At 43.1% G+C, this 12,859-nt stretch overlaps 1 protein-coding gene across 1 annotated transcript; it reads right to left on the bottom strand.

Annotated features, from left to right (window-relative positions):
• Positions 1-73: 73 nt before the first annotated feature.
• MAP1LC3B (microtubule associated protein 1 light chain 3 beta) lies at positions 74-9,570 on the bottom strand (the record flags this gene model as incomplete). The annotated part of the gene is given in 3 exon segments (XM_034788833.1): positions 74-1,902; positions 7,810-7,916; positions 9,515-9,570. Coding segments are annotated over 3 exon segments (338 nt in total), but the record flags the coding sequence as incomplete, so codon positions are not given.
• Between the last annotated feature and the right edge of the window lie 3,289 nt (positions 9,571-12,859).

Consider the following 12,859-nt stretch of genomic DNA (forward strand, 5'->3'; position numbering starts at 1 on the left):
TGCCCTTCTCTAGGAATGGCTGTTGCATTAAAATGAGAAGAAAGCAGTCTCTAAATTACCACTCCAGCTGTGATTGAGTCATATCAGCACTGTATTAATTAAAAAAAAAGCAACATTTGTACAGGAATCAGTCATTGATCACACAGTAATTACAAGAATGGCTGTCATCAGTTAACAGGATGGTTTTACACAAAAAACTAAACATAGGACAAGTTGCTTTTAAAGTTTACATTAAGTAAAAAACAATGAACATTTAAAAATTAAATAAGTCTTGTGAACAAGATGCATGCAGAAAGCTGTAGGTACAAATTGTACACGCTGATGTTGTACCAAGTGCCAAGATGCAGTAGTATTGCTTCTCTCCGCCCCTTCTTCATGATAGTAAGTTAACTCCCACTAACAGATGTAATTAATTCATACACATGATATACAAGGGTAAATCTCAGCCTGCGATACTTAACTTTACAACAACAACTCTAAAGGCAGGACACTGATCCTACTTGGAACCCTCTGCATGGGATTCATCCCCATTCATAATCATAGTAACACCACATTTTTAAACTCCACGCAGTGGGCTTCAGTGATAGAAGTTGTTCCTCAGAACTTTAAAACATCAACTCCTGAATGTGAAATGATTTTATAAAGCACTTCCCCCATCAGTTATGACATGAACAAACAACTGACAGACAATTTCGATTCATGTTTGAATCCAGCGTTTTCAGTAGAACTGTGTATAAACAAAGCAGTTTGACTTTCAGCCCTGAAGAGTTCATATACAACTGCTTTGCTGAATATAGGGAGCAGCAATAAAGAACAAATTAGGCAGAATGGTGCATTTTTAGTGGCTGCATCTATCACCCAGTCACGTTTATGGAAATAATTTCTTTTAACCAAAAAAACCCCATTATGCTCTGGAAAAGCAGCCCCTCAGGGCAGAAGGGACTATCCAGTGAAAGCTCCCATGGAGCAGCCATTTGTGTCAGTGAAACCAGAAAGCAGTGAAGATTCGTAATAGATTGAAGTTTCTCTTAATGTTAACTGTCCAGGAGCTAACCTGGAATCATCTTAAAATATATACTTGCTACAATTAGAATAAAGCTGTGGGGTTTGGTATGAATAATGTCCAGGAATCTGGCATCTTATCTTATGCAGTAGCAGTACTATGAAGCTATTCCCCCACCACCACTTGTCCTGACTTTCTGCAAATACTGAGGCAAATGATTCCCTAGTTGGACTAAAGATTTAATATGCACAAACTTGCACTTCAGAGCCTTACATGTTTGCTCCATGATGGAAAAGGGAAGCCTCTCCCTGAAAAGGAGCACTTTCTAGGAACAGTAAGAGGAATTAACAGAAAGATGTCACACAAACACTTTTGTTCACTACTGGAAACTGGTGCCAGTTCCTGTGTCACTGAATTCAGTCAAGTGTTTCTGGTGCTGGCAATCTGAATGTGCAAGGTATGGTTCCATTCAGGAAGTCCAGAGACTTAAAACAAGTGTGCCTATGTGAAATATGACAGCAGGTTTTCAAAGCTAGATCTATGCTGGTCTGTACTGGCACTCAGCTGTTTAATATTCACAAACAAGGCAAGGTAAGAGGAAGACACCTGCTAAAGCAAGACTATGCTAAGGTACTGAGAGGTGACATTCCTTTCTTTTTCCTGGGGTGGGGATAGGGGGTAGAAGGTAAAACCAAAATCCTAGGCTAGAAGCCACTTGAATGGTTTACACAGAAGATTGGACTCCAAAAGTTTCCTGAGAGGCATATACCATGTACAGGAATCCATCTTCATCCTTTTCGCTTTCATACACCTCTGATATGGGGGTTGACACGCTCACCATGCTGTGTCCATTCACCAGTAAGAAGAAAGCCTGAGTGGAATTCAGCTGCAGGCGGCGTCTGTTAAAGAAAGAGAGGGAAAGTGCCATGGTAATGGAACTGTGTGTTACCCCAGTATTGTCTAACAAAGGCTCATTTCGGGCATTTCCACATGCTGTGTCAGTGAGCGACATGCTGGTGCACACTATACGTCTGTGGGAATTCTGCGCATCCATGGACGCACAGAAATCATCTGTCTTGCATAAAGAAATTAGTATTTTCCCGCATAAAAACACATTTTGCTGCAGTTCTGCCTTTTACCCATCAGAGACTACTGTGGTGCCGGAACAGCCAGCTGCCTTCATGCCACTGTTCAGGCGCTACAGAGGCCTCTGGTGGGCAAAAGGCAAAATTGCAGCACTTAGACAAAATGTATTTTGTGTGGGAAAATTCAAAATGCTATGCCCAGTGCAAACCTTCCCACCCCCATCCAACACCCTCCAGATTCACGCCTAGGCTCCTTCCCTCTCATTCAGCTGTTCTGGTACTCGACTCCCCAAAGCCTTTGCACTGCTTCTGACAGGAAATACAGTTCTGTATTGTAATTTAAATGAATTACACAAAGTTCTGTATTAATATGCCTAGTAAGGAATTTATCAATAAAAAATTACCAGAACTCTTTTGTCTGTATTGTTACAGACATACTTGCTAAGAGATATTTTGAAATAAATTACCAAAATAATTGGCATTATATTATTGTGTTACTCTGACAAATTCTGCGTATTGTACTTTCGAATACTGTGTGCTGAATTTTTTAGTGCAGAATTCCCCCAGGAGTAACACTAACTGTCCTTGCAGACCTACTGGCATGCACTAAAAGTTTCCTAGTGAGCATAACGTAATCTTGTAAGCAGCACTACATCAGGCATGCCAGAAACAGTCAGTGTGTGCTAGCACTGTTAGTGTGCCAGGGAACTTACATCCAAGGTGTTTTGCACTAACACACCATGTAGACAAGCCCTGAAATAGAGGCTGAGGCTATGTCTACACTACCGTGGTAGATCAATCCACACTACGCAACTCCAGCTACAGTCGACATACTTATGTCGAGTTACAGCGGAGTCTATGCTGTGGGGGGTCAACGGGAGAAAATCTCCCGTCGACTTATCTTACTCTTCTTGTCAGGGGTAGAGTACATGGGTCGACTGGAGAGCAATCTGCAGTCGATTTGGCGGGTCTTTACTAGACCCGCTAAATCGACCGCTGGTGAATCGATCTTAGAGTGTCGATCCCTGCCATAGTGTAGACCTGCCCGTAGTCTCTTGTACAGAGCCTACGTGGGAAAGTTTGCCAGGTACACCAATGGGGTTATAACAGCATAGTTATACTGCTACAAACCTGCCTGTATAGACACTTATTCCAGTATAAAAGTGCCATTTTCAGCTTAGCTTGTCACTTAGGAAGGGGTTTAAAGTAAACTGAAAAGCGGCACTCTGACACTTGAAAGTGTCTACATAGAGGTTACAGAATAACTATAATTATACCGAAAGAACCACAATGTTCTATGTAGACAAGGCCCAAAAAACTTTTCTATTTAGGCTTTCTTAAGGAACTTCTCACTGTAATGGTATGAAACTGAGGCCCAGATTCATGCAATGACCTGACCTGAACCCCCATGGGTAGCTGGCAAGGAGTTCTCCATTAGGGCCCTAGACCTTTGGAACTCACTTCCTTATCATGTCTTCAATGTGCACGCTAAGGCCCACCTTGCCCCTTGCTTGTGGGGAGACAGGTGTTTTCAGAGAGCTGATGGGGTAAACCCCCTGGCACTGTGTACTGTTAGCTTCTATTGTATTTGTTGTCCTTTGATTATCCATTTGATAGCAGAAACTGAAGATCAGTTTAGTATACTTTTAAAGATTGTCAAGAGTGCTCAAGGCAGTTGCCAGGGGTTCTTATTGTAGTTGGTCAAAATCCAAAAGTGTAGAAATTGCTCGTTTACTTAAACAGTTCTAATCTCATGCTTGCAGATACGTGATTTATCTGCATGCGCAGTTTGGAAAAGTCAGGCCCTAGAGCCTTCAAAGCTGTGGAATAGGAAAGCCAGGTTAGACACCGACAGAATGAAGGATGGAATTTTACAAGCACTTGGAGAATCCAGGCTCAGCCTAACCTTAGGAGCTTTTCATTTCATATTCCCTGGAAAGCACTCTGACATTTTTAAACAAGTTGGCCTTTACAAGGTTACAGAGGAGGGGCCCAAACGGCCTTCTATGGAACCATCAGTAAGGCTAAGATTTTGGCACAAAGATCAGTGTTCATGGTCATTGTGAATCTGAATAAGTGGGTGACCCCTGCAGCTCCTGTGACCTCCAGGTGTTACAACCTGGCATACATGGTTGCAGCGCTGCTCAGGTTTGGTGCATCCAGCGCTCCAATGCCAATCAAATTTGGCCCTCTGCCTCCATTGCAATGCCTGGAGTGTGGAGCCAGGCTCAGCCTTGTGGGACAGGAACCACTGCTGCAGAGTTAGCTCACTCTCCAGCCCCTCCCCACCCTTTGTGACATATCCTCGTTCCCTCCCCCCCCACCACCTCTGCCATGACGTGCATTACAATTTTCTGTGGAAAAAAACCCATAGCTTTGCCCATAAACATGAAGCAAGAAAAATGTGCTTATTCTTAAGACTCTGGGCTTTGGAGTACACAGCCTTCTGCACTGGAGCAGATACATGCAGGACTAAAGTGAGGAGAACTGGGGAGCTTGAAAAGGAATTAATGGGTTGTCATTCTGTTCCTGCATGAGTATGGCGCTGAGGAGTCAGACTGCCTTCCACAGCAGGCAGCAGCACATAAATACTCGGTCAGCCACTCAAAGTTGTTGAGGCCAGAGCTGCTTCCTGCCAACTCTGCCTTTGGCTCTAGCAGCTGCAGAGCTCTCAACAGAAGATTCCTTTACTTTACAGTGCTGGAGCTAAACGAAGAGCCAGCTTGAGCTCAAATTCTAACCACTCGGGCTACAAAAGGTTTACTGAATGGAGAAGCCAACAGACAGCACAGGACGACCTTCCAGCAGATGGCTACAGTTTGGTATATGCAAAAGCGCCTGGGTAAGACCAAGACCAATTGTACAAAGTCAATTATGGGCACTGAAGTCCAGCACAAAAATGGACAAAAAGACTGAGTAGCAGGAAGACCTTTCAGCTAAGGCCTTGTCTATTCAAGGACACAAGAAAATTAATCTAAATTAACTGTGTGTGAATTTAAAATGGATTAGTTAAACAGCCTTAAATCCATGTGTGGATGCTCTTATTTAGAATTAAGGTGGCTTTAATTTGTTTTCTCTTAATTCACTTCCAAACTGAATTAAAGTAAACCAATACAGAAGTTATTTTGGTTTTTCTTAATTCACTTCTATATTGGTCTACCTCCATTTGGAAGTGAATAAAGAGAAATCAAATTAAAGCCATCTTAATTCTGAATCCACATAGGAATTTAATACACTTTAGGTGTGAATGTAAAATAGATTAGTTAAGTGTTATTTTGGATTAAGTTGTCCTGTGTGTCTCTGTGTAGACAAGTCCTACTGCTAAAGTATGATCTTAATTAAAAAAAGTCTTTTAAACTGCTCCAAAATACTATGGGCCCCTAATTCTGAAGTCAGTTCCCACTTTTAGTAGTTCTTATGTAAGAATCTGGATTAGGCTAAAACATTAACAATCCCATAAGGGGGATTTTTATAGTGACATAGGGGGAGGGTCTCTATTTTACTATTTGTCCCAAAGACAACTCTAAAAAAAAAGTAGCTCACATCTACAGTTCAGCCAGAGAAACAGCCACTCTATTCTTTAGAACAGCATTTCTCAAACAGGGGTCCATGGACCCCAGGGGTCACCAACAGTACTCCAGGTGGTTCGCTGGTCCTGCTGATCTATTCCTCCACCTCCCTCCCTCAACTCCTCCCCCTCCCTCTATCTCCTGGAGGCTACTAAAGCCAAACTCAAATGGAAGTTTTTAGGTGCTAAAAGTCAGGCAGCACAGCAGGGCTAAGGCAGGCTCCCTGCCTGCCTTGGCTCTGTGCCGCTCCCAGAAGTGGCCGGCACATCCGGGGGAGAGGGGGAAGAGGGAGATTAGGGAGAGAGACCGGGGGTCTCTGCGCACTGCCCTGCCCCAAGCACCGACTCTGCAGCTCCCATTGGCTGGAAACTGTGGCCAATGGGAGATGCGGGGGCAGTGTGCAGTGACCCCCACCCCACCTAGAAGCCGCTGCCAGAGAGATGTCTGTCGTTTTCGGGAGCTGCCCGAGGTAAGCACCGCCTGGCCAGAGCCTGCACGCTTCCCTTACCCCAACCCAACCCCCTGCCCCAGCCTGGTGAAAGTGAGCGAGGATGGGGGAGAGCAAGCGACAGAGGGAGGGTGGAGTGAGCGGGAAGGGGTGGGGTGGAGGCTCAGCGAGGGAGCTTGGGGGGCCCCGAAAAAATTTAAAATGGGGGTCCTCGGGTTGCTAAGGTTTTAGAACTACTGCTTTAGAACATTAGTGAAGCAACAAACTAAACTCAAATGGTGAATGATACTCAACACTGATGACTACTTATTACCTCTAATCAAATATTCCCTGCTTTAAGATAGGGAACTGTACATGGATCTCCTCTGCTGCATAGTAATACCATTATGATACAATGTAACATATTAAGGTATTTTTTTCCTTCTAACTTCACCTTTGACTTTCCTCTGAAGCAACGCAAAGCAAAAGTATTACAATACTCAGCCACAGTCTCAGTAAGAAGCATGGATATCAAAGCACCACAGTTTATGAATCTGTATTATGGAATTCAACATTTTCACTTAGGGCTTGTCCACACACAAGTTGCGCTGCTTTAGTTAGACCCAACATACTTAAAACGCTTTGCCCCCCTAATCTGGATGCAGCGATAGCGGTAGAGAGATGCTTTATGGCAGTATAGCTGTATTCTCAAATCCAAAAGGGAAACCATACTGGTAAAACTGCATCTTCACCAGCGGTTGTACTGGTATATCAATTTGGATAAAAAATTTACACCCCTAACTAATAGTTATACTGGTACAAAAAAACTGTACAGTTGGTTTAAAGGGTGTCACAGGTTGCTGGCCCCTTAACCTGGAGCCAGGGCCCAGTCTGCTCATTACAGACTTCAAGGAGAACAAGCCAGTAACGTAGTAGGGGGAAAAATAAGTGGGTAAACTAACCTAAACTCCCTTTTCCTCAAGTATGAAAGGGGTAAACTCTGTTTACCCTCCTTTCTCCTTGACAACACTATTGGAACCAGCCACCTCAGCACACCTGTAAGCAGTTAATTAACATCACCTAGGCAGTTAAATAATGAGTGCCTAGGCCTGATAAAAGGCTACCAGCACTCAGTTGGAGGGAAGTAGTGCTAGAAAGAAGAGCTACCCAAAACTCTAGGAGGAGGATGACAATTTTGACCTGTTAACCTTGCCAAGTGGACAAATGAAAGCAGTAAGTAAAAAGAGACTGAGAAGCTGACTGAGGGCTACAGCTGGCTTGAATTGTAACCCTACTCCAAGGGGAGAGCTGTGGATGCTTTATCAGATGTACTTGACTTTATTCTGCATGCTAATCCAGCTCCAGGAGACATGCTAGGGACTCCTGAAATTGAGTGAACATACTTGTTGGCACTAACCCCAGGGCTGAAGGGTTGGACTTCAGGGTACAAATGGGTGGGGTGATGGAGAGATGGGTTGTGGGATCTTAACTCTTCCCCCCCCCCCCCCAAGAATACAACTGGGACATCTTGTCCTCAGTCCCTGGGTTTGAGTGACTGAAAGACCCAAAGCAGGAGAGAGGGGGCAGTAGGGCCACGCTGTGCCACAAGGGGGCAAGCTTGAGGTCATTGTCCTATCACCATTATCCAAAGCCTTCACTAGCTAGCAGATTAACACTGAACTATGACTTTATTTTGATCCACCATGTACTCAACCCTTAACATACCTGATAATTTTGATTAGTTCGCTCATGTTGACATGATCTGGTACCAGGAACTTAGTTTTATCCAGAACTGGAAGCTGCTTCTCACCCTTGTACCTTTCAATTATCACCTGGAAGGAAAAAAGTTCTGAAGTAGCAGTTATAAGGCAGTGCAGGGGCTTGTCTCTGCTTATTTTATAACTAAACATTCAAGAATAGAACATACTGAAGAACTGTGTCGGTCAGTAGCTGTTTTACTTTAGGTGGGGCAGTTCCACCATAGCCTAATTGTAGATGATTACGTTCCTGTTCAGTCCCTTCTACTCTATTCACACATTTAAACATAGGTCTTGTTATATTAGTATTTTTCTTGTCTAGTGGCAGAGAGGACCTTTGCTCCATTAGAAAGAACGGAACTAGTTTGGTTATAGCGAAATCAATGCAGTGCAGGAATAGTTATCCACACAAGCTATTTCTGTTTCCGTTTTGTTTTAAGTGGTAAACCAGCTCTGTTGTATAACAGCCTTCTGGGCTATTCTCTAGTGAAGTGCAAGAACAGTGGAAAGTGGGGATTTTTTTTGTTTTTTAAACCATTTGGTAGAAGAATTTCAACTGGCTATGTCATCAGTTTTCAGCACGGGAAAACAGCTGAGAGCAAAGACCTCAAATTAAGTTATCCCCTAATTAAATCACTGCTGTTTCTTTCAGAGAAATGAGGTGCCTTCCACACTTTACTAACACCCCCTAAAGATCATTTTACACCATGACAGGGAGGAAAGGCAATTTTCAAGCAAAGAATGGTAAATTTAAAAAAAAATTATTAGCACCACTTTATCCTTGCTGGCATAGCTTCCTTTTGATTTTAAACTAGGATGGCAGTCTTTTAAAGGCAAGATCAAGGCTACTCATACAATGGAACTCAGCATTTACCACCCGTACGGTAGTCTGGACAAGAGTCCTGACTCACCTGAGTTACTACCGAGCAAGTCTAGAGAACATGGTAGCTCTCCCACCACTGATGGAGCTACATCCATAGCAGTAAGAGTCAAAAAATAAAGACTACATCTAGTTTAGAGAGGCAGTTTGGCCCATCAGCCAAAGTGAGATGGAGCTGGCAGGACATGTGGCTAACAGATGCTCCCAGCTATGGGTCACCTTTCCTGTGTAGACAGAATGCAAGTGGGTGGCTCAGGAGTAGGAGTCAGGCTTTCAGAAGAAGCACTCCCAGCAGGCACCAGAAAGCTCTAGATAGAAGTATTTTTTGTTTGGTTTTTTTTTTTTTTTTTTTTTTTTTTTTAAGAAGATAGGCATTGGCATATTTTGGAAGCATGGCTCCTTAGATGTAATTCAAATCAAAGCATAATTTAGCCCTTGTTCTTTAGGGTTACACTCCTGACAGAAGTTACTGAGTACTCTTCTATTAGAAAAACAGGTCTTCCGTTTTTGCATCTAAAGAGCTGCACCTAGGACTCTCACTGGACTCAGTCTGAGGTGTTCTGTTACAATTCACATTATAACATATACACACACAAGTAGCCCATATTTTGCCTGATCAATGTGCTAGCTGGTGGCAGCTGCTAGTCATTGGCTGCCAGGCTGAGGATTATTTTTCTCAAGACCAGGCCACCCCGAAAGGATAATATTTATTCCTACAGACCCAGAGATTCCTAATACATTTTGGCCTTTCTTGCTTTCTGTAGTGAGAAAGATAAAGTTATTAATCACTTACTGGTATTTTTGTTGGATGTTGATCTCGAATCAGTCGCACATCTTCTACTCTTTGCTCTGTGGGAGGAAAAAATATTGCCCAACTAAATGCTGAGATACACACTACATGGGTTTTGTTCTAAGCCTCAGGGATACAAGGTATGCTACTTCCTTGGGCTCTTACTTGTTAATAGGTTTTTTGCTATTGGAAAAAGTGAGGTAAAGATGTTACTAAAAGAGGAAAGAACCAGTTCAGTCAAGGCAATTGTCTAAAATAAAGCAATGATAACTACAAACTCTCCCATCAGGGAGGACTGTTCTGCTCTTTAACCAGCAAGATAACTACTAAACTCATTTTGGCTGAGAACCCTATTCTGTGTTGATGCCGAATGGATGCCCACTAAAGCAAAGGACATTTAATCACGTGAATTTGCCGCATCCAGTAATGTTATCCATTATCCTATATTCCTGTTTAAGAAACTTAACATGACACTATCCTATGTTTAATCTTGTGTTCTTGAAGAGGGAGTTGCTGGCTAGACTGAAATGTTTCAGGTAGTCCTAGCTCTTAGATTAATGTCAGCTTAACACTGTACATTTGAATATTAGTTATCAATTTTCTATTTGAATACCATGTCACCCATGCTGATGGTTCTGTTCTTCTAAACTCTGGTTTGTTCAGTATTTACCCATGCCAGTTTGCAAGACAAGGTTAGTTTCCTTTTAAAGAGAGGTATTAGTAGCATAGACTTAACACACTGAGCAAAACAGAAATCAGACCTGGTGTAAATTGATGCAATTACTTTAAAGTCAGTTATGCCTGCTTACACCAGGTCTGAATTTGGACTTCCCATGAACTCAGACTTTATCTCCACTTCTCTCTGCTTTATGGGCATTGTCCCTCTATAAATATCTCTTGCAGAAAAATGACTGAATGCTACAGTACAGCCTTGACACATTAGACTCCTGTAATGAGACTAGATCCTCAGGGGTGTTGCTGACAGCTCTTCCTCTCCCATCAACCCAGCCCACTACTTTTATTCTAAGGTAAAGCCAGATTACCTGGCCTGTCATTCAATAAACTGCTTTTCACAGCTATCCTTTGGTCATTGCTAAGATCTCATGCATCCACCAATTACACGCAAGCTTACTATGTGATTAGTAAGGACGTGCAGCACGTGACTCATGATTTTCAAATCAAATTAGACTGCCAAGAATCAAGCAAAACAAAAGCTTCTAAAGAGCAGGTCTGCAGTGATATGTGGGAACTAATGACTCCCCAAAACTTAAGATCTTTATTACAAAACTTCCTGCTGCTCAGGACCCTAAATACCAAAATTCTCTTTCAGTAGAGACCAGTTCTAATTAACTGGGAATTCAAGAGTTCCAGATAAACACTACCCAAAGTCCTTAGGGTCCACCATCACCATGTCTGAGGACAGAGAAGTATGCCATTAAGCAATAGCTAATATTAAATTTAGCAGAAACAGGAGAGTTATACGGGGGAAGAGCAGGAACAGTAATCCTCAACCAACCAACTAAACTTAGTTTTAGTAACTTTTTCTATTGAGACAGATGAGTTTTGACATTTTTTTGATTCTAGCACTATTAGTGTGGAGTAGAAACACCACAAAATGGGAGCCAGACAAATCTCTCAGATTACGGTGTATGGCATGTTCAAAATCAGGCCTCCGTCCGTTGCAGATAGAAGCTGTACTCTGACCACATTAGTTGTAGTGGTGACTAATTGGCTGCCATCCTAGCTGAACTAATACCTGGGACTGAAGCTGTTGATAGGAATAAGGGGGAGAAGACTAGCTTTTGGAGGGAAGCTGTTGTTGGTATTTGAGGCTCCAGAAGAAAGGACAGATTAGATTGGTACTTATGTTGCTGGCAAATTTTACAGGCACTAGCTCAAGTACAAGGGAGTGACTGATGGGGGGAAGAGTCTGGATCAATTATTTCCATCAATTTTATTTTGCACTTCAAGTGGAATAGGCTGTGCTGCCAATTTTTGTTCATTTAAGAAAATGGAGGCTCCAGGAACAATAAAAAGGAGATGGCATTCCAGTCTTCCTCCCTGATCTATATGAACAGACTAAACAATGCAGCCCTTCAATCTTTTTGACTCCATCTTAGCCAGGAAGTGTGTTGGCACTATTCTAGCAAATTGTGCTTACTGAAAGGGACTAATCTGGTTTCCCCAGCCAACATTAAACAGAATATTTTATGCTCAACTGCCTTTGAAGAACTAAACAGGGATGCAAGGAATGCATTTTAGTCAGCTTCCAGACTCCTAGGCGGAGAATTATTTCCACAGGTTAGAATCAAAACTGAAAGTGGAATTTTAATTCTCATGTCAACAGCACACCGGAAGTTAAATGCTCAACACTGACAAGAAGGGGTTTCATGCCTAATTCCAGGCATACAATGAAGAGATGTTTTCTGGCATCTGGGAGTTCTGCAGTCAATAATGGATTATGCAGACATGTAATATTACCAGCCCAAGAATCTAATTCTGCAGTGCATTTCATCCTTTTGCGGTACAAGTCTCAACACCACCATGCCACAAAACTCCTCTAACCAATAGCTTTCAGTGTCCCGTTCCATTTAAAAGTGTGGTTCTGTTGCTACCATGCTTGCCAACCCACAGGTTTCCCTGCCTGCTGATGTGGAACAAGTACCACACCATACAAAATGAAAACAAACCACACAATAACCTTTGCTTTCATTTTCTGCGGGGTGGCAGCAAGACAGAGTTATGGTTCTTGTTCCACTCGAGCAAGCAGGGAAACCAGTTGAGACAGAAGTGAAACACCAACAGATAGCCTCTAATCTTGTCCCTGCCTTTTTTTTTTTTAAATGGGGGGGGAGGGAGTGGCATTTTAAAGCCAAGCCTCCAACGCCGGCTGCAGTGCCAACCTTTATGTATGTTAAGTGGCCCAGCCCTGCCCAGCAATACATGTTTGGGTAGCCTTTTGTTGCAGTTCCTTGTAACAATGTGGTTATCTGACTCCCTCACTAATTCCTTTTCAAAATTAGGATACTGCCGTCCCATGCAGTTCTTCCTGCTCTGTCAGGACCAGGTCCCACCTGGAGGAGTATTGGATCAACAGGGATTTTTTTTTTAAACTGTAGTCCAGTGAGTCACCAGCACTTGAATCCTGCGCCCCCCCGAGGACTTAGTCGAGAGAAGTGACACCAGGTCTGGGCTGCGGCTGGAAGGAGGATGACGCGGTTGCTTCACTTCAACACAACAACACGACACGGCCGCTCCGAGCAGGCAGGTCCCCAGCGCTGCTGGCCCGGGTGGCACAGCACGTTCGCTGGGGTCCCCCCATCGCTCCCCACTTACAGTGGGGGGGGG

The sequence above is a fragment of the Trachemys scripta genome, chromosome 13 (genome assembly GCF_013100865.1).
Source record: "Trachemys scripta elegans isolate TJP31775 chromosome 13, CAS_Tse_1.0, whole genome shotgun sequence".
Lineage (NCBI taxonomy): Eukaryota > Metazoa > Chordata > Testudines > Emydidae > Trachemys > Trachemys scripta.